The 26,702-nt window shown below is 45.7% G+C and overlaps 1 protein-coding gene across 1 annotated transcript in view; it reads right to left on the reverse strand.

The window, feature by feature from the left end:
- Positions 1-15,048: 15,048 nt before the first annotated feature.
- PEDS1 (plasmanylethanolamine desaturase 1) overlaps positions 15,049-26,702 on the reverse strand; it is a 29,312-nt gene continuing 17,658 nt past the window's right edge. The window contains exons 3-6 of the mRNA XM_063459675.1: positions 19,818-19,909; positions 19,329-19,473; positions 18,694-18,906; positions 15,049-17,297 (exon numbers count right to left, since the gene is read on the reverse strand). Of these exons, the coding sequence (XP_063315745.1) occupies positions 17,176-17,297; positions 18,694-18,906; positions 19,329-19,473; positions 19,818-19,909 (572 nt within the window). The 3' untranslated portion in view covers positions 15,049-17,175. The remainder of the gene's footprint in view (positions 17,298-18,693; positions 18,907-19,328; positions 19,474-19,817; positions 19,910-26,702) is intronic.

Genomic DNA, 26,702 nt, shown 5'->3' on the forward strand with positions numbered 1-26,702 from the left:
TCCTGTAAAAGAAGGGGGAATCCTAGTATGCACAATGGCAGACAGTAACAAAATATCTAGTGCAAAAAGAAACTAAATTGCACTTGTAGCAGTAGTCCCTATAATATGGGATAGTCAAACTGGATAGTGTAACCAAAGAAAGCCATTGTTGCATAGATAAAGGAGACTACCCAAATGGAGAAAGACTCATATATCATAAACGGACAAAACTCATTTCCCTCCTCTTGTACCACCAAATTACTAAGACAAATTACTAAGACTATAAGTGTACCGAGCCGGCAAAAATGTGTGGGAGTGTTAAACCCGTTCGCACCGAAATCTGCGTTCAAACAGGTACTGCCCCCTTGTGTGAGTCACTGAATGATTGACAAAACATGCAAATGAACCCCTAAATGCCATCACCTAAATGCTCAACGGGTGATTTGCAGGGTTTAAAGAAAAAGAATATTTGAAGTCAATAAAGTGTCCATTATTTATGTAGTATATCAAATAAAATGATATGAAATGGAATGAACTATGTGCAAGAGCTATGTCCTTATTAACTATGAGGACAGAACATGAAAGAAACATGTTATTACTAGCACATTAAAGGTTAGCATAACTGTTCTGCTCAAAATCCATTAGTTATCAGTCGCTCATAGTTTGAACAGTACATAAATATTGGTTATTATTGAAATTTAATTTACATTATTATTATTATTTTTATTGGGGGGAATAGAGGCATTGAAATCCATATTAATCAAAAAATAACGAAAGTATTTACAAGAATTAATATATATACAAATTAAGTAATAATGCATTACCTATGATGTTAAATATTACTCTCTGTGTAACTCATTTGTCGATGAAGGGAACGAACGTAAACCCCTCATTTAATCCATTGGGGGCCAATGTATTGAAATTATAGATCCAAAAGCATTCTCTTTTGAGGAGGGTACGATCCAAATCTCCTCCTCTCCGACCCAATTGCACCTTTTCAACCCCTGCAAACTTGATCCCTCCCGTGTCACCATGATGATCATTTCTAATGTGTCTAGAAACCGGGGTATCTCTGAAATTTCTGACTGACTGTATGTGTTCCATAACTCGCCTCTTAAAGGGGCGGATAGTTTTCCCCACATATCTAAGACCACAAACACGTCAGCAAATATATAATCCCCTTCGTGTTGCAATTGAAAAATTGTTTAACATGACACACTGATTTGTCAATCAAGTCTGGAAGGACATTTGAATCTTTCATCATGTATTGACAGGCCACGCACCTGCCACATTGGTAGGTGCCCTGCACGGAAAGCCAATTTGTAATGGCACATTTGGTGGACAGATGACTGGGAACCAAAACTTCTTTTAAATTTCTACCTCTTCGTGCAGTGAGGGAAACAAATGGAGTCACAACTCCCTTAAGTTGGGGATCTTGAGAAATCAGAGGCCAGAACCTGCCTAATATCCGTTTGGTCTGATCCCATCCAGAGTCAAACGTGGCTATACAGCGAATAGGTTCTTGTTTGGTTGGTGCCTCCTTGTCTTTTAGAAGGTCCCCTCTATCACTCAATAATGCCCTCTGATATGCATTTTTGAGGCAGCGATTGGGGAATCCCCTCTCCTTAAACCTAGTTCTGAGGAGTTTTGCTTGGTCGATGAATTCTTCCATGGTTGAGCAATTTCTCCTCAGACGTAGGTACTGGCCAACCAGAATCCCTTTTTTAAGGGTGGTGGGGTGGTAACTCTCCCACCTCAGCATAGTATTTGTCGAGGTGGGCTTCCTAAAAAGAGTGGTCCTAAAAAGAGTGGTCTCAATCCCTGAATCTAGAGATATTGAAAGTACAATTGAGGAAATTCAGTGTAGAACCACCAATCTCCATCGTGAGTCTTAAGTTCAGATCATTGGTGTTCAGTTTCTCTACAAAGGACATGGAGTCCCCCGTGCCCGTCCAGACAACGAGGATATCATCGATATATCTTTTCCACAGAAAGATATATTTCGTGAACTCAGCATTAATGTCTGAAAACACCACATTCTCTTCCCACCACCCCAGGTGCAGGTTAGCATATGATGGGGCACAAGACGTACCCATAGCTGTACCCTGCACCTGGTGGTAGAACTGGCCATCAAAGAGGAAGAAATTGTGGGTTAACACGAATCTCAGCAATTCAATTACGAATCGCGTATGACATTCATGTCTCAGACCTCGTGTTTCAAGATAACATTTGGTATGTGCTAGACCCAGAGTATGGGGAATTGATGAGTACAGAGCCTCTACATCAAGGCTACACAGTAGTGCACCTCTTGGTATATTGAGGGAAGCTAGACACTTTAATGTGTCCTTTGTGTCTCTCAAATATGAGGGTAGCCTTTCAACAAATGGTCTAAGTATTTTGTCTATGTGTACCCTGACACAATCGGTCTGGCTGTTAATTGAATAGACCTTTTGTGCACCTTGGGTAGGCAATAGAACGTAGAAACAACCGGATTTTTAATATAGATAGATGTATGTTCATTCCTACCCAAGATGTCATCATCAAACGCTGAGTCCAAAATACCCTTGAGGTCTGACAGAAATTTAATGGAGGGATCAGAACTCAATGTGCGATAGGTTGTATCGTCCTTGAGTATGTTGATTGCTAGCTGGATATAGTGTGCTGTATTCAAAATAACAATGTTACCCCCCTTTGTCTGCCGGTGTGATGATGATGTCCTCGTTGTCCTGCAGGCCACGGAGGGCACGACACTCATCCCCCGAGAGATTACTGTGAGGTCGAGGCTCTAAGGAGTCAACTTTGAGCTTCTGTATCATTTTACATACTGATTCAATGAACATGTCTATGTTCTTAAAATCCCTGATGTTGGGCGTAAATTTACTTTTGGGACACAGATCTGTATAGGGTTGTGGAGAAGTATCATCATTATCTTCCAAAAGGGACACTAAGTCGTGGAGGCATTGGTATTCTCTGACACTGAAGCCCAGATCTTTGGCTCTTTTTTCATTAATAGTATGGAAAAATGTATGTAGAGCCAGGCGTCTACCAAATAAGTGGATATCTTTTATCCAATCAAATTTATTAAAAGGGGGTACCGGAACAAACGATAGACCCTTCATCAAAACCCGATATTGTAGTTCAGTAAGTGTAGTGTCAGAGAAATTAAGAACCTTAATATTAGTGCCTAGTATCGTTTCCGTGCCCTCCCCCTGTTTTCCCCCTGATTTCGGCGCGAACGGGTTTGACACTCCCACACATTTTTGCCGGCTCGGTACACTTATAAAAGAGCCGGGCAGGGGATAGACCATTGCTTTACCTCTGACGAAGGCGCATTTAGAAGTGCTGAAACGCGCGTTAGGTAGTTCAGTCAGGAGTTGCCACAAGTGATGAGATTCAATAAGATTTAGAAAGCGTTCACTAGTCTTAGTAATTTGGTGGTACAAGAGGAGGGAAATGAGTTTTGTCCGTTTATGATATATGAGTCTTTCTCCATTTGGGTAGTCTCCTTTATCTATGCAACAATGGCTTTCTTTGGTTACACTATCCAGTTTGACTATCCCATATTATAGGGACTACTGCTACAAGTGCAATTTAGTTTCTTTTTGCACTAGATATTTTGTTACTGTCTGCCATTGTGCATACTAGGATTCCCCCTTCTTTTACAGGAGATTTCCAAGTGACTCAGAGGATTTCCTTTTTTCTTTCTTTTTTCTCCTCTATACAACCTTCCCTATCTAGTTACTAGCTTTCATGTTTGATCTTTATCTATAGGTGGTTTTGGAGGACAACATATGATTCATTTCTACTGTCCACATCCACAGTGATTGTGGTGGCACTCCCTATTTTCATTTTTTATTATTTTTTGTGTTTGCATTATTTTATCTTATTATTATTATTAAAGGTTAAGTTTTAGCATTGCATTAAGGATGGGGTTTCCTCCCTTGGTTGACCTAGTGTAGGGGTGAGGAGTCTCCTCTTCTCTCTTTAGGTCTTCCTTTCTTGTCTTTTTGTGATTATCTAACTATACATTTTAATCTGCCATTGGCTGAGGCTGTCTGTGAGCGCAAAGTATTTCTCTGACAGCTACAAACTATCTCATTTCTTGTTAAATACCCCGACTTGGGATCAGTATTCACACCCTGGAGATAAGGTGTCATATTGCAGCCTCCTGTCTAAGGTTTGAGTGTATCTGCTCGCAGGATTTACCTCGATTTGAATGAATCATTACTTTTTTTTCATACAAGTCATCCGTGTGTCAGGAAGAATGTTATGCCTTATTAGAAAGGAAATGGCAATGTAAATGTTTAGTGCCATTTTTAAAATACATACTTTTAATCAGATACTTTCAATCAGATACTTTTTAAGCAGGCACTATAACCACTGAATTGGTTATAATGCCTTGAGTCCCCTGGCTCGTGCCCTCCATTCACTGTTTTAACCATTTTGGAGCAGTTTAGCACTTGGATGTGGCTATGGCTAAGGTAGATATTACACACTTCCTTCTAGCCATACCGATTCATACCAGTAATGTGCACTGATGGGCTGAATGCCAATCACAGCTGCACACATTGCTCTCCCTGAGTGTGAGCGTAAAATGTCCCCCGAGTATTTTACAGAAAGCAGTTAAAGGGTTACTCCAACCACCATGGCCACGTCTGCTTTTAGAAGTGGTTATGGTGGAAGGTCTCTGTGTGTGCATGTAAATATGTGCATAAAGCACATCTATCGTCAACATCCACTGTGCGCTGGAGACGGACATTATCAGATTCTCCCCTAGCATGTAATGCACCTCTATCTCCCATCTCTCTCTCAATGGAACCCACGCTGCCATCTCCAACTCCCATGATTCCTAATAATCCCTCTATTTATTTAGATATTTAGTTATATTTTACAAGCATTTAATTGGAGCTCATGAGGGCAGGGGTGACGTTGGACAGGGAGGGGAATCCAGTGAGGACACCTTTTAGGTAAATTATTGCTCTATTTTGCAGGTTTTTAAGTTGTGAGACCCAATAGTAATTACCAATAAAGCATTCTAGGATTAAAAGATTCTCCAGTGTCAGCAGCTGAGTTCCTGGAGTATTCTACAGACCGTGGTTAGATTGTAATGTCCATAATGTGTGTGGAGTCTCCCTTTAATAATATAAACCCACCCAGTATAACTAACTGTAACCTAACCTACACAATGCATCTAACATGTGTGGGAACCTGGAGTGTCCCTTTAATGATATAAACCCACCTAGTATAACTAACTGTAACCTAACCTACACAGTGCACCTAACGTGTGTGGGAGCCTGGAGTGTACCTTTAATAATATAAACCCACCCAGTATAACCTACTGTAACCTAACCTACACAGTGCACCTAACGTGTGTGGGAGCCTGGAGTGTCCCTTTAATAATATAAACCCACCCAGTATAACTAACTGTAACCTAACCTACACAGTGCATCTAACGTGTGTGGGAGCCTGGAGTGTCCCTTTAATAATATAAACCCACCCAGTATAACTAACTGTAACCTAACCTACACAGTGCATCTAACGTGTGTGGGAGTCTGGAGTGTCCCTTTAATAATATAAACCCACCCAGTATAACTAACTGTAACCTAACCTACACAGTGCATCTAACGTGTGTGGGAGCCTGGAGTGTCCCTTTAATAATATAAACCCACCCAGTATAACTAACTGTAACCTAACCTACACAGTGCATCTAACGTGTGTGGGAGTCTGGAGTGTCCCTTTAATAATATAAACTCACCCAGTATAACTAAGTGTAACCTAACTTACACAGTGCATCTAACGTGTGTGAGAGCCTGGAGTGTCCCTTTAATAATATAAACCCACCCAGTATAACTGTAACCTAACCTACACAGTGCATCTTACGTGTGTGGGAGCCTGGAGCGTCCCTTTAATAATATAAACCCACCCAGTATAACTAACTCTAACCTAACCTACACAGTGCACCTAACGTGTGTGGGAACCTGGAGTGTCCCTTTAATAATATAAACTCACCCAGTATAACTAAGTGTAACCTAACTTACACAGTGCATCTAACGTGTGTGAGAGCCTGGAGTGTCCCTTTAATAATATAAACCCACCCAGTATAACTGTAACCTAACCTACATAGTGCATCTTACGTGTGTGGGAGCCTGGAGTGTCCATTTAATGATATAAACCCACCCAGTATAACTAACTGTAACCTAACCTACACAGTGCATCTAACGTGTGTGGGAGCCTGGAGTGTCCCTTTAAAAATATAAACCCACCCAGTATAACTGTAACCTAACCTATACAGTGCATCTCACGTGTGTGGGAGCCTGGAGTGTTTCTTTAATAATACAAACCCACCCAGTATAACTAACTGTAACCTAACGTGTGTGGGAGCCTGGAGTGCCCCTTTAATAATATAAACCCTCCCAATATAACTAACTGTAACCTAACCTACACAGTGCACCTAACGTGTGTGGGAGCCTGGAGTGTCCCTCTAATAATATAAACCCACCCAGTATAACTAACTGTAACCTAACCTACACAGTGCATCTAACGTGTGTGGGAGCCTGGAGTGTCCCTTTAATAATATAAACCCACCCAGTATAACTAACTGTAACCTAACCTACACAGTGCACCTAACGTGTGTGAGAGCCTGGAGTGTCCCTGTAATAATTTAAATCCACCCAGTATTACTAACTGTAACCTAACCTACACAGTGCTTCTAACGTGTGTGGGAACCTGGAGTGACCCTTTAATAATATAAACCCACCCAGTATAACTAAGTGTAACCTAACCTACACAGTGCATATAATGTGTGTGGGAGCCTGGAGTGTCCCTTTAACAGAGACGGCTCTCTAATTAGGCGGTTTAGGCGGCCGCCTAAGGCCTCGCGCTGGCGGGGGCCTCGCGGCCGCCTAAACCGCCTGTTGGCAGAGTGTGTCAGGTCCTCGGTCAGTGACCGAGGACCTGACACCAGGAGGGGGCCCGGCGGCTTGCCCGGTATGCCGCCGGGTGCGAGGCCCCTCCTGGCTGCCCGGCCACCATCGCAGACACTGGTCTGCAGCTCCGCAGTGTGCAGAGCTGCAGACCATGTGACTCGCGAGAATTGGCCAATCAGAGCGTTGCCGCGGGTTACCACGGCAACGCTCTGAAATCTCGCGAGACTACTCGGTCTGCAGCTCTGCAGAGCTGCAGACCGAGAGCAGTGGCCGCCGGACCACCAGGGAGCCCACTGGACCACCAGGGAAATCAAGGTAGGCTCTCCCTCCCCATCACCCCCCAACACACTCAGCCTCACCCCCCCCCAGTCACCATCACCATACTCAGCCTTACCCCCAGCCTCACCATCCCCCCACCACCACCCTCAGCCTCACCACCATCACCCCCACCACCCTCAGCCTCACCACCCCTAGCCCCCACCACCCTCACCATCACCCACCACCCTCAGCATCACCCCCCTCAGCCTCACCCCCCACCACCCTCAGCCTCACCACCCCTAGCCCCCACCACCCTCACCATCACCCCCACCACCCCTAGCCCCCACCACCCTCACCACTACCCCCACCACCCTCACCACTACCCCCACCACCCTCAGCCTCACCCCCACCAGCCTCACCACCCCTAGCCCCCACCACCCTCACCATCACCCCCCACCACCCCTAGCCCCCACCACCCTCACCACTACCCCCACCACCCTCAGCATCACCCCCCTCAGTCTCACCCCCAGCCCCCCTCAGCCTCACCCCCCACCACCCTCAGCCTCACCTCCCACCACCCTCAGCCTCACTACCCCTAGCCACCACCACCCTCAGCCTCACCACCCTCACCATCACCCCCCACCACCCCTAGCCCCCACCACCCTCAGCATCACCCCCCTCACCACTACCCCCACCACCCTCAGCATCACCCCCCTCAGTCTCACCCCCAGCCCCCCTCAGCCTCACCCCCCACCACCCTCAGCCTCACTACCCCTAGCCCCCACCACCCTCACCATCACCACCCCCAGCCTCACCACCACCCTCACCATCACCCCCCACCACCCCTAGCCCCCACCACCCTCAGCATCTCCCCACTCAGCCTCACTCCCACCACCCTCAGCATCACCCCCCTCACCATCACCCCACCACCCTCAGCCTCACTACCCCTAGCCCCCACCACCCTCAGCCTCACTACCCCCCCACCCTCACCATCACCCCCACCACCCTCAGCCTCACTACCCCCCCACCCTCACCATCACCCCCACCACCCTCAGCCTCACCACCCCTAGCCCCCACCACCCTCACCACCACCCTCAGTCTCACCCCCAGCCCCCCTCAGTCTCACCCTCAGCCCCCCTCAGCCTCGCCCCCCACCCACCCTCAGCATCATCCCCCTCAGCCTCACCCCCTCACCATCACCCCACCACCCTCAGCATCACCCCTCACCACCCACCACCCTCAGCATCACCCCCCCACCACCCTCAGCATCACCTCCCCCCACCAGCCTCACCCCCCACCACCCTCAGCCTCACCACCCCCCACCACCCTCACCACCCCCCACCACCCTCACCACCCCCCACCATCACCCCCACCACCCTCACCATCACCCCCCACCACCCTCACCATCACCCCCCACCACCCTCACCATCACCCCCCCACCACCCTCAGCATCACCCCCACCACCCTCAGCATCACCCCCCACCACCCTCAGCATCACCCCCACCACCCTCAGCATCACCCCCACCACCCTCAGCATCACCCCCACCACCCTCACCATCACCCCCCACCACCCTCACCATCACCCCCCACCACCCTCACCATCACCCCCACCACCCTCACCATCACCCCCACCACCCTCAGCATCACCCCCCACCACCCTCAGCATCACCCCCCCCCCCCACCCTCAGCATCACACCCCTCACCACCCTCAGCATCACACCCCTCACCACCCTCAGCATCACCACCCACCACCCTCAGCCTCACCACCCTCAACATCACCCCCACCACCCTCAGCACCACACCCCTCACCTCCCTCAGCATCACACCCCTCACCACCCTCAGCCTCACCACCCCCACCACCCTCAGCCTCACCACCCCTAACCCTCACCACCACCCTCAGTCTCACCCCCAGCCCCCCTCAGTCTCACCCTCAGCCCCCCTCAGCCTCGCCCCCCACCCACCCTCAGCATCATCCCCCTCAGCCTCACCCCCCTCACCCCTCACCATCACCCCACCACCCTCAGCATCACCCCTCACCACCCACCACCCTCAGCATCACCCCCCCACCACCCTCAGCATCACCTCCCCCCACCACCCTCACCACCCCCACCACCCTCAGCCTCACCACCCCCCACCACCCTCACCACCCCCCACCACCCTCACCATCACCCCCCCACCACCCTCAGCATCACCCCCACCACCCTCAGCATCACCCCCCACCACCCTCAGCATCACCCCCACCACCCTCAGCATCACCCCCACCACCCTCAGCATCACCCCCACCACCCTCACCATCACCCCCCACCACCCTCACCATCACCCCCCACCACCCTCACCATCACCCCCACCACCCTCACCATCACCCCCACCACCCTCAGCATCACCCCCCACCACCCTCAGCATCACCCCCCCCCCACCCTCAGCATCACCCCCCCCCCCCCACCCTCAGCATCACACCCCTCACCACCCTCAGCATCACACCCCTCACCACCCTCAGCATCACCACCCACCACCCTCAGCCTCACCACCCTCAACATCACCCCCACCACCCTCAGCACCACACCCCTCACCTCCCTCAGCATCACACCCCTCACCACCCTCAGCCTCACCACCCCCACCACCCTCAGCCTCACCACCCCTAACCCTCACCACCACCCTCAGTCTCACCCCCAGCCCCCCTCAGTCTCACCCTCAGCCCCCCTCAGCCTCGCCCCCCACCCACCCTCAGCATCATCCCCCTCAGCCTCACCCCCCTCACCCCTCACCATCACCCCACCACCCTCAGCATCACCCCTCACCACCCACCACCCTCAGCATCACCCCCCCACCACCCTCAGCATCACCTCCCCCCACCAGCCTCACCCCCCACCACCCTCACCACCCCCACCACCCTCAGCCTCACCACCCCCCACCACCCTCACCACCCCCCACCACCCTCACCATCACCCCCCACCACCCTCACCATCACCCCCCACCACCCTCACCATCACCCCCCACCACCCTCACCATCACCACCCTCACCATCACCCCCCACCACCCTCAGCATCACCCCCCACCACCCTCAGCATCACCCCCCACCACCCTCACCATCACCCCCACCACCCTCACCATCACCCCCACCACCCTCAGCATCACCCCCCCCCACCCTCAGCATCACCCCCCCCACCCTCAGCATCACCCCCCCCCACCCTCAGCATCACACCCCTCACCACCCTCAGCCTCACCACCCTCAGCATCACCCCCCCCCCCACCCTCAGCATCACACCCCTCACCACCCTCAGCATCACACCCCTCACCACCCTCAGCATCACCACCCACCACCCTCAGCCTCACCACCCTCAACATCACCCCCACCACCCTCAGCACCACACCCCTCACCTCCCTCAGCATCACACCCCTCACCACCCTCAGCCTCACCACCCCCACCACCCTCAGCCTCACCACCCCCACCACCCTCAGCCTCACCACCCCCACCACCCTCAGCATCACCACCCCACCACCCTCAGCATCACCACCCCACCACCCTCAGCATCACCCCCCACCACCACCCTCAGCATCACCCCCCACCACCACCCTCAGCATCACCCCCCACCACCACCCTCAGCATCACCCCCCTCTCACTCTCACATTATCCCCCTCTCACTCTCACATTATCCCCCTCTCACATTATCCCCCCTCTCACTCTCACATTATCCCCCCTCTCACTCTCACATTATCCCCCCTCACTCTCACATTATCCCCCCTCTCACTCTCACATTACCCCCCTCTCACTCTCACATTACCATTACCCTCCCTCCATACACCCCCCGCTCCCTCTCACCATCAACCCCCCGCTCCCTCTCACCATCAACCCCCTCTCCCTCTCACCATCACCCCCCCCTCCCTCTCACCATCACCCCCCCTCTCCCTCTCACCATCACCCCCCCTCGCCCTCTCACCATCACCCCCCCTCTCCCTCTCACCATCACCCCCCTCTCCCTCTCCCTCTCACCATCACCCCCCTCTCCCTCTCACCATCACCCCCCCTCTCCCTCTCACCATCACCCCCCCTCTCCCTCTCACCATCACCCCCCTCTCCCTCTCACCATCACCCCCCCCTCCCTCTCACCATCACCCCCCCTCTCCCTCTCATCACTCCCTCTCACCATCACCCCCTCTCCCTCTCAACATCACCCCCCCTCCCTCTCACCATCACCCCCCCTCCCTCTCACCATCACCCCCCTCCCTCTCACCATCACCCCCCCTCTCCCTCTCGCCATCACCCCCCCTCTCCCTCTCGCCATCACCCCCCCTCTCCCTCTCGCCATCACCCCCCCTCTCCCTCTCGCCATCACCCCCCCTCTCCCTCTCGCCATCACTCCCCTCTCCCTCTCGCCATCACCCCCCTCTCCCTCTCGCCATCACCCCCCTCTCCCTCTCGCCATCATCCCTCTCGCCATCACCCCCCCTCTCCCTCTCGCCATCATCCCTCTCGCCATCACCCCCCCTCTCCCTCTCGCCATCACCCCCCCTCACCATCACCCCCCCTCACCATCACCCCCCCTCCCTCTCACCATCACCCCCCCTCCCTCTCACCATCAACCCCCCTCTCACCATCACCCCCACACCATCACCCGCCTCTCCCCCCGCCCCCATACACACAACACACTTCAAGCAGCTGCCCCATACACATAGGGTCTCAGACAAAAACGCAAACATGTTCAGAGACATACATTCACACACACACGGATACTCTTTGTCAGACACACTCTCAGGCACATACACAGGTAGACAGTGCATCAATGTGTATATGTGACACTTTTTTTTGTTAGTGGGGCCTCATGTTTGCGTTTCGCCTAAGGCCTCATAAAGTCTAGAGCCGCCTCTGCCCTTTAATATAAACCCACACGGTATTACTGTATTGTTGGGTCACTTATTTAAACTAAAAAAGAGGGGCACATTATTAATACATTTAAAAAAAAAAAGGGGGGGGGTGGGTAGCTTGGTCAAGCGGACGCATCAGACACAAGCTCCACGAACTCTCGCTTTAATCTCTGGCAATAAAGCGGTCACCATTGCAGAATTGCGCCGACCCGGAACCTGAAGGTGTCTGGGAGTTGCTGAACAGTCCAGTGAAGTCTTCTCTAGTTTATTGCGGCATAGTGTGGGGCACGCTGGTAACAGCGGCCGGCTTCTCGCTTGGGACCCTACAGGCTGCTTTGGGGCAGAGTCCCATATTCCCCCTCCTGGGCCAGTGGGGGTTATCCTGGTCCACGCTATAACACTTGGGTTACTCCCCACCCAGTCTCCTGAAACCTGCTACAGTATGAACCAGAACACAGCAGCTCCCCCCAACATGGCAGACGCACCGTTTCCTCAAGTGGACTCTCCTGTACAGTCCGGGAGAGCTCTACATAGCTCTATAGAGCAGTCTCTGCGCCAGTTGGATGAAATCTTCACATGCTTCTGGGCATTATTTGAGAATCGCACAGAAACAACTTTGCAGAAGCCTCAGGAGTGAGATTATGGGAGGGGGGAGAGCCTGTGGGCGAGTGGTACTCCTTCATGTATAGCTCTTTTGATGGCGGTTTACTGAACTGCTAGCCCACCCGGGCCAAGGGCCTCCGAGATCAACTAAGGGCATCACTCTCATGGACACCTGGCTAACCTTGTAAGCAGTACAAGACCCCCAAAGCCTTGTTTACCACAATGTGGCAAGGACATGGACTTTCAGAGACAAGTCCATGGTACATAGATGCTGGCCTCCATTTGGACCAGGGGCTGGAAGAATGCCTTGTCTTGCTCCAGCTATGTCTGGGAATAGGTTGAATAATGACAAGCCAGTGCAGGGTGACATTTGTGTAGCACCAATACTCATACCCCATATGTCTGACTTTTTGCCTTTATGGACAACGCTTGTGACTCCTGACTGGACTTCGCTTAGTCTATAAACAGATTGGACATGACTGCCTATCCAGATACTATAACTTAGAATTATGTCATGCCATTTACCGTATCACTATTGTTTGTATTGTTAGATCTACTGCTTGTACTGTGGTATTCTCAGCTTGTTTGAATGGTGCTCAACCCTCAACATACACTGATAAACCACTGTCACCTGCGTTTAACTTTCAGATTGTCATTTTTTGCTTGTTTTGAACAGAAAGCACCGCAAAAATAATGATGGCCCTAAAATAAATAAATAAATAAATATATATATATATATATATTTATTTATATTTTTTTAAACTGGTGTGTTCCTTTAAATACATGTCATGTACCTTCCTGTCATGTGGGTAGTGGAAGGTGTCAGAATGTTCCTAGGAGAACATTCTGCCATGTTGTTACTAAGGTGGATATCTCCTGCACTGTGCAGATACAGACCGTGTGTTATGTTACTACTGTACGTGTTTGTTTACGAGGGGGAAAAAAAATAGTCAGACAAGTTTTTTCACAATCGATTAGTAAGGTCTAATTTTTTTTGTTATAAATATATTCACATTTAGAACATGAAATTAAAATATTATTCCCTATTACACAAGAAAAAAACTTTATATTTTAAGGCTTCATATAATGTACAGGGAAACAAAAATCCGAGCACCTTAAACAAAATACCATCAGGCTTATTCATTTTCCTTCATACACGTTGATACTGCAGCTCCTGAATACAGATTATAGAAACCAACACAAACAGCCCTGTGATACCATTCGTACTGGGTGCAATCAGGGGAAAACACAGATTTTTAGGGCAATATTTACTACGGTGATTATTTCTTAACAGCATAGATGGAGAGAGCTGGAAGATTAGGATTATAGATAAGTATTCAGTGTCCAATTAAAGAAAAACCATTGTGCTACTGGCTTCGTTCCATTCGAAATACCAAAACATGGAGTTCCCATCAAAAGACGAAACTTTTTTTTTTTTTGACCAATAAAACATATTATTGGCGATTTCATAAAGTAAATGAAATAGAGAAAAGGGCAATTGCCATAATTTTAGCTTACATTTTACAATGTGATTCTGCAGTTATCACAGCTTGCTGTTAAGTTAATAGACTCCTTAGTAAAGCTCATCCTGAGAGGTATAGGGGTTCATTAAGTTAAAAAGTGAATTGAAAAACAAATTGCAAACTCCAGGCTAGAGTAGCCAAGTGCTGACTGTAGTCTAGCCGATTTGTTTTTCTAGCTCAACTATAGTCTTAATCCGGCAAATCAGTTTTCAATTTACAACTGGCAGGGCAAACGGTTAGGAATTCACAATACGATTCCAAATTTAAGGCTGAAACAGACTAACAACAACATAACAAAAAACAACATAGGCAACTTGATTGCACCCCTTCCCCGCCCCTGAATATTGCAGTTTACATTTCTCAGATTGCAGTAGTTGTGTACAGGTCTGTCACATGCTGTTTAACCGAGCACTAAATCTTTAAACAGTTGCACATTTCACCAAATCTGTTCGGAATAAACTGAGAAAGATGTTCCAATTCCAGGTTTGGGCAGCCAACTCGGCTAATAATATAACCTGGCTATAACCTTTGTCTGCTTCCGTGCACAATCATTAAATACATGAAAAGTAACAGTTTTAGTTTATTTTGAAAATTACACCTTAAAGAATTAAACAAGATACGTTTAAATCTTCTGTGGTCAGTAATCTTTAAAAAAACAAACAAAAAAACACTATTGGTCCAGGAACCATAGAGAGCGTCAGAGGGGACATTTTGCTCAGATTCATGAAATTCTCAGCAAGAAAATGTAGTTGTCGGAACCATGATTTAATCAGAGAACACGCAGTGAGTGAGCTAGGAGCCAAACTGGGCAAATTCTCCCATTAGTGCTATTCGCTGACCAAATCACAGACTTCGAAAGAAAAATGACAGACGTCATTGAAAGTCATTAAAAAATGGACCCAGATCGAATTTTATTTTTTCCAGAGCATTGTGAAGGAAAATAAGCAAATCTGCATGGAATTCCCAGGCTGGCATTGATAAGGTAGCTGTGAAAGCTGTGCATAGTAAATGAATCAATATATAGATAGAAAAGAGCGAGCCAAAACATACATAAATAGATCTATTAGGTTACTTATGTGAGGGGTTAAAATATTAAACAATTTCATTTAAGTGACTTGATTTGGCATAATTGTATCTGGTTATATTTGCCAGCTGAATAAAACTGTGGACATTCTAACAATCCCGCTGGAGAGACTCAAAACAACATCTGGATTTTGATAAAATAATCTTTAGATGGCCTTGTGATCGTATAACCTAATAATTGGACAGTGCAAGTGCCTTCTCCCTCACAAACTAGGTAGAAACTGGGATTTAATATTGATAACAAGGAAAACATTAAATTAGCAAATCAAGCATAGGAGGAATTATCCAACTCAGCTGTACACGGTCTTGTTGTACTCAGCAGAATGACAGGCAGACTGGACCCTGCTGGGAGTTGAGGCTTTGCACTCAAGCTTTGAAGATATTCCACAGTTGGTGTATTAACCAACTAGCCTAGGCGGATAATCTGCTCAACAATTCTCAAAACCGATTGTAACATGCAAACGTGTATGCTGGCCTCATAACACGAAAGTAATTGGATCTGTAATTTATCGGTGGGCTCATGTCTGATCAATGGGTATTCAGTGCCATGAATTATTGGGAATAAACTGTCCATCTGTGGAATAGGAAAATGTTCCAAGACAACTGTTTATTTAGATTATTTAATAAAAAAATTTAAAAAAACCTTTTTCCAACAGATGTCCAAAATGTTGTTTTCTCTTTGTGAAAAGAGGAAACTCAAGGAGTCACGAACACCACTGTCTGGCACATCCTAATAGATGTGGTCAGCGAACAGCTCTAATCTGGACTGTAAAACACTGACCGGTCAACTGCCACCAACAAAAATCAAATGTCAAGATTATTCCCCGACACCAACAGAACGTTATACACAACAACAAACTCACTTTGTGCACTTCAAAAAGGGAAATTTTCCTACCACCTACTAACCTACAGACAACCAACTCCACCAGTCAGGGAGAACACACATTAGCAATGGCTTAATCAATCTCAGCAGCGTGTTGGCTTGTTAAACAATTCTGTGACCTTTTTATTCCTAAAACAGTTAATGTGGATTATACACTCCTAGCTTTCTCTGGTGTGCGGTGCCAGAACTAAACCTTGTGGGTGGACAAGGGTGAATCAGGGCTCACCACACTGGCACTTAAGAGTTAAAAGTTGGCGGAGAAATATGACCTTTCCATACCCCAAACGAATGAAACACGGGAATTTCCCCAACCTGAACATTTTAAACATATTCCTAAAATATCAGCGCAAGATTAAAAGCGGCGAGGACCACCTTGTCAGAAATTTAGGACATTACCTTTACGGTCTTGAGAAAATATATATATGAAAAAAAAAAAAGTATTTCGTTTCTTTTTTAAAACTTGTGCCGTGCACTCAATCTGAACGCCGATCCATCATTTTATTGATTTTGAACCACACATGCACCATTAGCCCTTCTAAAATACCAGATGACCCAAAAAAATAATTAGAAAATTCTAAATAAAATACTCTGCACATAATCTTCATATTTGCATGAAATGTCAGCTATATCAAGGGCAGCAGATTCATGTTGATACAACAAATGCGAAATCATTTTCACTGATGGATTTCCATAGTGCAAGTTAGTTTGCGTACAATCGTCATCTAATCTGGCTCATGGGATGGAGGCATGAGGCTCAGCAAGGTGAAATGTCAAATAGAACATCCGCAAATTAAACGGTTAGAGCTCCGGCACACAGAAACGAGGGGAACTCTCACTGCTCGGCTACGCCCCGCGCATTTTATGGAGTGTGAGTAGTTGCTTAACAGTTTATGGTGTTAGCACAGTTAGTTTGCGCTTCAAAAGTCAGTAACTCCATAGCAGTCTGTTTTTTGTGTTATTTTCATTTTAGACATTTGGCTAATGGCTTTAGGTTTCATTTATTTTGAGTTAAAACAGTTGGCAAACTGGTTCAAGGTTGGGACAGAGATGTGTCGGTTCATTTCACTTTTTGAGCCCATTTCAAGTCATCTGATCGTGGCTTCTCTCCAGTCACACTATGGATGAGGTCCTCTAGGCGTCTCCAGAAGCCGAGCTTCTCCAGTGGGTAATTCAGCCAACCTTAAAAATGGAAAGACAATATATTTAAAATCAAAGACTTAACGCACAACGTTCAACGCATTTTACGGGTCCTCTCTTCTAGGACCAAATCATCAAATTCATAAATACAAAAGATACTGCACCAGGATTAAGCATCAGACTTTTATCCCTCCTTAGTGCACCTGGCCATCCTCAATTCAAACAACAAAAAGTGGATCAGGCATTAACTACCATAACCACTGCAGGCATTTGAGACCATAGTTTTTCTAATTTGAACCATGAAAACAGAGAGAACTTGGATTTTACAGCAGTAGGCATATGGCATGCTGCAGTTGGATTAGAAATGTCGGGCAGTTTTAGGGCACTGCTACGTGCTCTTTCAAAAAGCCCGGCAAAAACCTCAGTCTAAACTCAGCCTCTAGCTCACTGTAAGGTGATGCTATTCTAGGACTATGAGCAGGGAAATCTCAGAATAAAAAGATCAAGCCATTTTTTTGTCTCGTCAGACATTTCACAATGAACATTGTTTTGCTGTCCAGACAGAGGTGATTGGCCAATCAGGATGCTTCAATAACTTTATAATTCCCTTTTTAGCCGGGTTTAATAGGCAGAGTATAGTTTCTGTTTTAAGCCAGTTGTGAGTTTTTCACTCAGGTAAGCGGTTAGAAGTACAGGTACCAGAAAGCTTTGTTGTGTGTTGTGATGATATGAAAACCCATTATTGCAAAGATTAAGCAAAATTGAAGCACTTTAGAAAAGGCGGGGTGAAAGAGGACAAAGTGTTAAAATGTAGAATGCTGCAAACCTCCCCCCCTCCGGGTAAAAATGATTTAACATTTTGTGAGCAATTAATAAAGTTATGCGGAAAGATAAGTCCTGCGTTCACTCCCATCACTTCTGGGCAGCAGCAAAGACTACAGTACACATCAGCCCCAATATATAGTAAAAACCAAAGAAAAACAAGTGAGCTTATCCTCTCATGGCCATTGGAGGTAACTAAAAAACCTCCATTTGTTTAAAAATACACAGGGATTAAGGAGAGCGCAGGTAACTTGTTTTTCTTTGTTTTTTAATAAATAAAGTTATGGCTAATTTAGGCCAAAGCTGTTAAATGTCGTGTTTCTTTAAATAGAAAGCAGCAGCAATTTTGTTTTGAACCAACTACAATCATGTGATATCAGCAAGCAGAGCTTCATTTCTTGTTCGTTCCTTTATTAAACCCGTGTGTGCACATTTTAACAATTACTGCAGATAGATATTTCATTAGCACAAATGGGATCATTAAGACAACCATCACCCATTAAGGCATTTGTGGCGATTGGAATAGTGCGCACCCAAAGCCAAATGTCAAACTCTGATCTGCAGAAATAACCCAATCAGCATTGTGATTACTCCGCAAAACAAAATAGAAACGTACCTGTAGTGATACAGAAGTAGGTCTCGTGTGGGGACACGTGGTGGATGCGGTGGTGTTTACGTGGCAAGATAATATGCCAATCTTGAAGGAAGACCACCCAGCAAGGAAGACCAAAATAGGTGTGAGACCACTTGTGAATCTGGTTTGTAAGCGTCACAAACATGGCGAGGGCGAAGATGAAACATTCTGTCGGGTACGATTTGTAAATTACATCTAGAAGGTCGGGACGTGGGGAGAGAGTAACGACATGTCAAACACAAACCAAAGAACGAACGGTACAATGAAAGCTACACGAACCTTCAGAAATCTCAGATAAAATGACAAAACCAACTTTTCTGCTCATAGTTAACAAGAGGCCCGGTATGGATTATTACATTCTCGCAGTATCTCCAGCTGTCCTCTTTTCTCCTTTCTACTTCCTTCCTTGTCATGATCTAGTTGGTCTAAATGATGGATACCACATGGTCTTTGCAGAATGAACAATACCCATTAAAAATATGTACACAGAGTGGAAATAAAAGTAAATATATTTCAGAGACCAAGAGGAACAATGGTGTTTCCAATCAATCCAACAATGATCAAAAAGCAAAGCAATTCAGTTCTACGCGATAATTGGCTGTTTGTGCATCACTCACCTGGAGTTAGGAACAGAAACTTGTACGCCATGCTAGCTAAAGGAATGATCGTTACCATGCAGTTATCTCCATTCGTTTCAATAAAATCATGTCTTGTAATTGCTGTGGGGTCAATATGATGTTCCCGAAAAGGCCTGATAAATGCCTGGAATAGAACAAAGAAAAATGCACATAAATATAAAAAGATTAAAAAAAACAACCAAAAATAAAAATTTTTATTAATATGCGCTTTAGTGTCAAAATCTTTCTTTTACACATTAGGTGCCCTGTGTAGGTTACAGTTTGTGATAATTATATACAATTGAAAACAATTTAAATAAATAAATGGCATATCTGAAAAAACAATGAGGGTTTAGTTATAGTATCGCAGACTCCTTCCACCATACAATGAACCCAATTTTGTATAATTTCTTTGGAGCCAATTGAGCAAACCGACCTGTATTTTTGTAGCTGGGACTTAAAACAATAATATTTAGTAAGATCACTTACTTTACCAACAATTGGAAGCTCCACGGATCCCCACGTGTCGGCTCCCCAGTGGACCAACCCCGAGGCAAAGTCAGCTGTGATGATTCCCGCAACTAAGAAAAATAGATAAAAAAATAGATTAAAATGATATAAATATATAAACGGACATGCGAGAAAAAAGAAATACACAGAAAGCAAGCTCTTTTAGCTCTCATCAATAAATAATTATACAAATAAATAGTGGTTTCACAATTCCCACAAATTCTAGAAACATTACGGTAAGAAAATATATATTACCAAAGGCAGCCGCACTGGGCGGAGCCAACATATGGCTAGTGGAAGGGGTGGAGCAATGCCAGGGCTGCAGGCTTGTCACATAAACACAACGTCTTATAACAGGGGGCTAGGAGATGGTGCAATAGTAAACGTTACATTAAACTGCAGGATTAAAGGAGAAGGCTTGTGTGCTCTTTATTTTTCTAATCTTTTGATGGGCATTGCGATCAGCTGCCACGTAAATTTATATTATTTATATAGCGACAGCAATATTCCGCATCGCTGTACAATAGCACAATTCATGCATAATAAACGACTTATCTACTAGATTAAAATATTCACATAAAAATATAAGGCAAACTATTCCATTAGCAGGTACGTATTATTGTTTTGTCCTCGTGTCATTTAAAAGGGAAAGTTTATTTTCAGAATTTATGACTCAAAGCGAATTATAAATAATCAATTTCCCGCAGTAGCTCCATGATAAGGAGACTTACTTGTCATTTATTGCCCCTCTCCAGACTCACAGGTTGTTGGCCTTTATCTGCCACTGTTTACACACTATTATTATCAGTATATTGGCTATTTTATCAGCTGAATTGGAAGAGAGATAGAGAAGGGAATAAATAAACAAAGCTGTGTGTTCACTAAAAAGGGAAGATTGAGAAATCGGGGCCGCCACCAGTGACAGTCGGTGGTGCAGAGTAATATTAGGAGCATATATCCACGGCAGCTATCATTTCCCAGCATGCTCCATCTGTCAATCAGCCGCAGAGCGGTGTATGATTTGTTCGAATGAGATGCACACATTGCTATGGATCAGCGATAGTTTAAGTGCATACGATGTGTGTGGTTTGCTTAGTGCTGCTGCAAGATGCACAATTAAAGGGACACCCAGGAGCCCACACACTACATTGTGTAAAATGTTCATTTACTACTAAGCAAAGCCAAATTTAAATTACAACTCCCAGAAACCTTGGATGTGCCCAAAATGCACTTTATATCAGATAAACATACCAAGGACTGCTGCAGTATTCTGTGCAAGGGCAGCAATACATTTATTTTAAATTCTTCCCCCTCCCCCCCTCCCCAACTCCTTTAGTTTACATGTTTTGTTGAGGACTCTTTAAAGAAGATGCACAGCCGTAGGATTTGCTGCAAATACAGAGACTTGAAATGAAAGTACCATTTTGTTTATTTTGAATTTAATGTTTTGGCAAGCATATTTAATCTGAACATCTTACAGCAGAAATGTCCATTAAGTTATGGATATAAAAATCCAATGAGGTTTCACCAGCCTACATGGACTGGGCATCAAAAGGAGGTCTGTCTGTAAATAACGTCCTTAATTCTAAGGCTTAATGGGTCCATTAATGGCTCCGTTTACCTTTAAATCAAATAACAAATTGACATTACCACATATTGTTTTCATGTATTGACAGGAAGATGCTCCCAAACACTTACAATTGGTTTTACACTTTTGATATCTCACTTTCCTGCTGCCCAGACTTGGATATTAATAAATCTTGGCTTCTTATTTACCGAATGTCTTACAATAAATGTATGATCACATCGGCCTCTCAGTAACTAGATCTCAAACCACAAAGTGTGAGCCAATTCAAAGAGGAAGAGACTTATTAAGTATCAAATCCGTAACCACACATTTCACAACGTCGCCACCGCCTAGGGTTTGGAAGCCAAAGAACCTGCGGTAATGCAAGGTAAAGGATTGGAATGTGCCTTAGAAAGCACAGCAACACAGTCGGACATCTCCAGAGAAAACGCTCTCCCCCCTCACATTGGGAAAAACGACTGACTGGTAAGAATTGCTGCAAGCTGTGCTCCGCCATTAAAACAGAATAAGCCCAGGAGAGACCATTAGGAAGACCCAGAAGACGAGTGATGTAAACAGCTTGCTAAGCGCTCCGTAAACAAACAGCGCTGCGTACACAGGAATGTCCCGTGTGTCACAGCGTTTCCTGCCAAGAGAGAAAGATCCAAAGGCTCTGAAGCACTAAGTAAAAGGATGCTGGCGAGATCAGAATCATTAAACACTTCACACACAGTGTCTCCGGTTAGCAGCGATTTCTCCAACATCACACGTCTGCCAACAGAAAACATGAAGGCCTGAAAAGAGAGAGGTACGCAAGGGAGCACAGCTCTGTTTTTTTTTGTTTTTTTAGGGACTTGTCCCGACACCGTAATGTGGAGGCATCTTTCCGACCATTTACAAAGATTCTCCAAGAACACCAAGTCTCCTTGGCTCTCACATTGCTACAGTCTCTGGGCATCTCACAGATTCCCTACCGCTTGCTCTCCAATTTCTCGTCACCTGGATAAATCCTCCATTGTCTATGTCTCACCTTACTTTGACATTTTCCCCTCTTTCCCATAAAGGACTGGCTCTGTAAGCTACAGTTCCCATTATTGCCGAGCAATACGTGTCGTTGTTTAGGATTTACGCCAAATGCTCTTTTTAGGATTTTCGATTGCCGTTTGTCATGTGTAAGCTAGACTTACCAATCAGCCACTTTGGTTACGGTATTTCTATAATGACACCGTATCACCCATTCTGTGTGCACTCCTAGGCTTGGCAATATATCTTTTATAATAAAATTCCTCACTCCTTCTAGTAAATGCCTAATGATTTGATGCTGCTGTAGGCATTGTGCTAGTGCGTGTATCTTTTTCATAAGTGGAATGAGACAAATAAAAAATAATAATTTAAAAATAATTAAAAAGAAGTACTGGGATTTTTTTTTTTTTTTTTAATTCTTTATTTTTGTTGTGCGTAGGTTAACAGTACATGCTTGTCTAGCCACGGCAGCTTTCACAAGCTTAATAATCATAAACAATGCTGGACATAGTATGGCATTTCGAATAGTTCCTAGTAGAAACATAAGGTAGAGTAGTCAAGCATCCGGTAACATATAATTAAACAATAATTTGAACACAAGAGAATGAGATGTACCGTATATGTTGGTTCTGCACATTTTCAATAGGTAGTTATGTCGAGCTAGGTAGAGGTCACAAGGTCCCATTAGTATAATGCACATTATGCTAGTGTTACTGGCTGTGCTGGTTTAACTAGCTGGCAGGTACAAAGCTTAAACCAGCTGCTTCAGTTGGTAAAGTGATATAATTGTTTTAACCGTTAAAGCTACATGCTGGGATAGTCCGCTGAGCCTGTTTGGGGTGTATGAAAAAAAACTAAGACGTTTAAACTATTTATAACCCCCAAGAGTTAACCTGTGAACTGATAGCAGTGCCGGCAGAAGTGTCCTTCGCAATATTGGGTTATCAACAGGATTCACACATGGCTGCATTTAAGTGTTGGGCAAGCCTCCAGTAACATAAAAGTAAACAGTAATTGAAACACAGAAATAACGTTGTTAACAGAGGTTTGTGGGAGTTCATTTGGGGCATATGAGGCTGGGTTACAGCGAGTACTATGCCTGGTATTGAGTCCAAGTCCCTGTTGGATCAGCCAATGCCGTGTTGGGGCTGAATGTGTGCCAGTGTTGGGCCTGAGTGTGTGCCCCCTGCGTTGGTCGGTGCATTTGGCGCGGTCTCCCCGGTGTGCGCAAGCCTGGCGTCCCTGGGTCTCTTAGGAGTGCGTTGGGCGGTGAGTCAGCTCTCCGGGTGCAGCTGTGCTGTGAAGGGAATGATGTGAGCCTCGCTGGACGTCGGCTCTTGGAGCTAGTGAGTGACTTGTGTGGGAGGCCGGCTTAGCTGTCTGGTTCTCTCGAGTGCGGGGGTCATTATGTTCGCCTATGCAGTATGGCGCCGCTTCCCACCCTTGGGCTCGACGGCGTTTGCGGGGTCTAGTTGTCTTTCTGGGTGCTTGTAGTGGAAGAGTACTGGGATTTTATTGTATATGTGACTGTCCTGGTTTAGGTTAGGGCAGATTTAGAATATCCAGCAGGCACACCGTTTTGTTACTGAATTTGTATAATTTGGACATGCTGGGTCTGAAGTGGCATAGTCAGGCATTGGATGCAAATTAGGTTTCAGAAGATTCCAAAGATAATTGCGCATCGAATGCTTTGCAGATATGACCATTAATGTTTTTCTGTGTCGAGTCCTCAAATGCGAATCTTGCAAGCATGCATGCTGAGTTCCAGCGCACTAGTAATCAGGATCCCAAAATGGTAGTTCATGTATTTAGTCACGTCTGCCACAAAATCGACTCCGTAAACACTCCAAGGATTACAGAGGAGAACAAACAAAAATGCGTGTGACTTCCCTCTGTAATGGTGCAGTTTTCAGGAAGCGCAGTATTCCGGCAGAATATATATACAATATTACACATTGTGTGCACTTGTTCACATAGAGTGTCCCTTTAATATAAGAACTATGGATACACTCTTATTTACATGCACCTGCGCTATCAATGGGCTGGAGAGCCTTAATCCTACTATATCAAACAATTTCTCTGATGTTAATCTGCGCACCGGGGGAATATGTTAAACGGATTACACCTCGGGACTGGCTTCAGCAGCAAGTTCATTTAGTCTCCTTGATTCAGACGCATAATGAAAAGTTCGAAACGTCAGAATTTGCCACAAATATTAGCTGGCCAGAGAAGCTGGCCAAGGGCTCTGGGAGTTGCGGAGGGCAGACTGGATCTGTGATGACATTCTCAATCCGTTCAGACGGATTAATTACTGCAAAGCGATAAAGATTTCATTAGGGTTTTCTAACAGTTTGTAATCAGATATTGGAAACGCTATCCTACACACCAATCTGAGTCTTGGTTAACATGACGGTGTTCAAGATTTACAGAGCATTAGGATGCACTTACCTGGCCACTGAAAAGTGGGATGACATTATGGGGCGCTCCGGACCACATACAGCCTGAGCAGACACTTCTAGGGCGGGTAACTAGATTTATAGCGAAGAATCCTCAGCATTAAAAGGGTCAGTTTTAGCACCACAACAACCTGCATCATTGAGAAGGTTATAGAGCCGCTGATTGAGCAGTTCCATTATTTCTATAGGAGGGGCTGACCTGCATCTGGGGAGGATAAACTACTGCTCCCATAAACCCCTACTGGACAGAGGTTTAGGGATCAGTTTATAATCTATAGACAGCAATGAGCGCAGTCTAATCGATGACGTTTCTTGCAGGTGAGGGGGGGGTCTGCCGTTTTCTGTTTCTTTTTTTAATTAGATTTATTTTTCAATAAATACATTACTTGCAATACTTTTAAGGGAGACGGGACAATGTCTGAAGGTAATCTGTTACCCCTTTCAGACAGTGATAGCGCAAACAGTTACATAAAATGCCGCCATATAGGTTACGAGTGCCCCTTTAAATAGACAGGTCATTCGCTATATATTGCTGCACATTAAACATCTTATGTATAAACCTGGCAGCAATTTGAATGAATCCCTATAACCACATGCACCATTATATATTGTTTAAATGCTAAATTGTAATAGGGTTACACTATTCTAAATATATACACTCACTTACTGAAGCATTTTAGAAATCAGGATAAAGCAGATTCAGGAAGAGAAAAATACACTTTTGAAGTTAAATAATTTTTCCCTTGTCTCACGGAGTATAAAACGCTAAGAGTCGGTCAGAGAACATTCTGCGCAGGTTTGCGGTTAGTCTGCATGCCTCTCTAGAACAATCATTTACGTCTTTCTAACCAGACACCTGTAAGAGAGGAGCACTTTGTTCGAGTCCTGCACAGGAACACTCACAGGTAATCATTAACTACAGCGAACCTGCACATTATCACGCATCAACACCTACTCAGTAGATAAAGCCGGGGGTGATTTCTGGAATCAGACACAGCTTCCTATTGCTACAGATGATCTTGCGGCGGCCTGAGACTTAGATCTATCGGAGGAGTGTCGAGTCCCGGGTGGGGCAGTTCAAGTTATTTTCAGTGGGTTTAAATTGCCCAGAACTGCTACATATATACAAGAAAATGCGTACAGCTTTTTGTATATACATCAATCACACGTAGTACAGATTGTATTTTATGCATATTCTGCACTTTACCCAGACCAGGAAATGGCTGCAGCCCCTCTGCCAATCCTGGTCTTCACAGTCTGATCAAAAACAAAATAAAACCCAACAAAACCCACACAGCATGGGGCAATATGTGGGGATTATAATAATTGTGGGGACATGTGGACAGAGTGTGCAGGCAGGAGGGGTAGTTATGGTGCTAGGAGCATTCATTTTAAAAGGACCCTGAATGTTGGAATGAGATCAGAGTTAAATGTGTAAATTTGTGTAAGAATGGAAAGCCATAATGGGTTAAAGTAATATGTTGTCATTACGGCATCCCACATGATACAAGTTGAATCTCGATTTCCAGTTTAACGGGGACATAACGCACTCAGGCTTGCTTTATAAGGATTTAGTAATGGAATTATATTGCTAGATAATGTACTATATGCAAACAGGGGATATTGAAATGGACACCACTGACAGCAGAGAACATCCAGCGCGAGGCTGCTCCCGGCATGCAGGCTCCAGGGAGCCGACTCAAGTTTCAATGACAACAGGCATCTTGGAATTTCAGAGATACACACCCCATGATGATACTCACTGCACAGTCACGGTAAAAAAAAAATCCCTGGCTCATGTGCTTTCAACACTTGCTA

This window comes from Pelobates fuscus, chromosome 6, assembly GCF_036172605.1.
Source record: "Pelobates fuscus isolate aPelFus1 chromosome 6, aPelFus1.pri, whole genome shotgun sequence".
Lineage (NCBI taxonomy): Eukaryota > Metazoa > Chordata > Amphibia > Anura > Pelobatidae > Pelobates > Pelobates fuscus.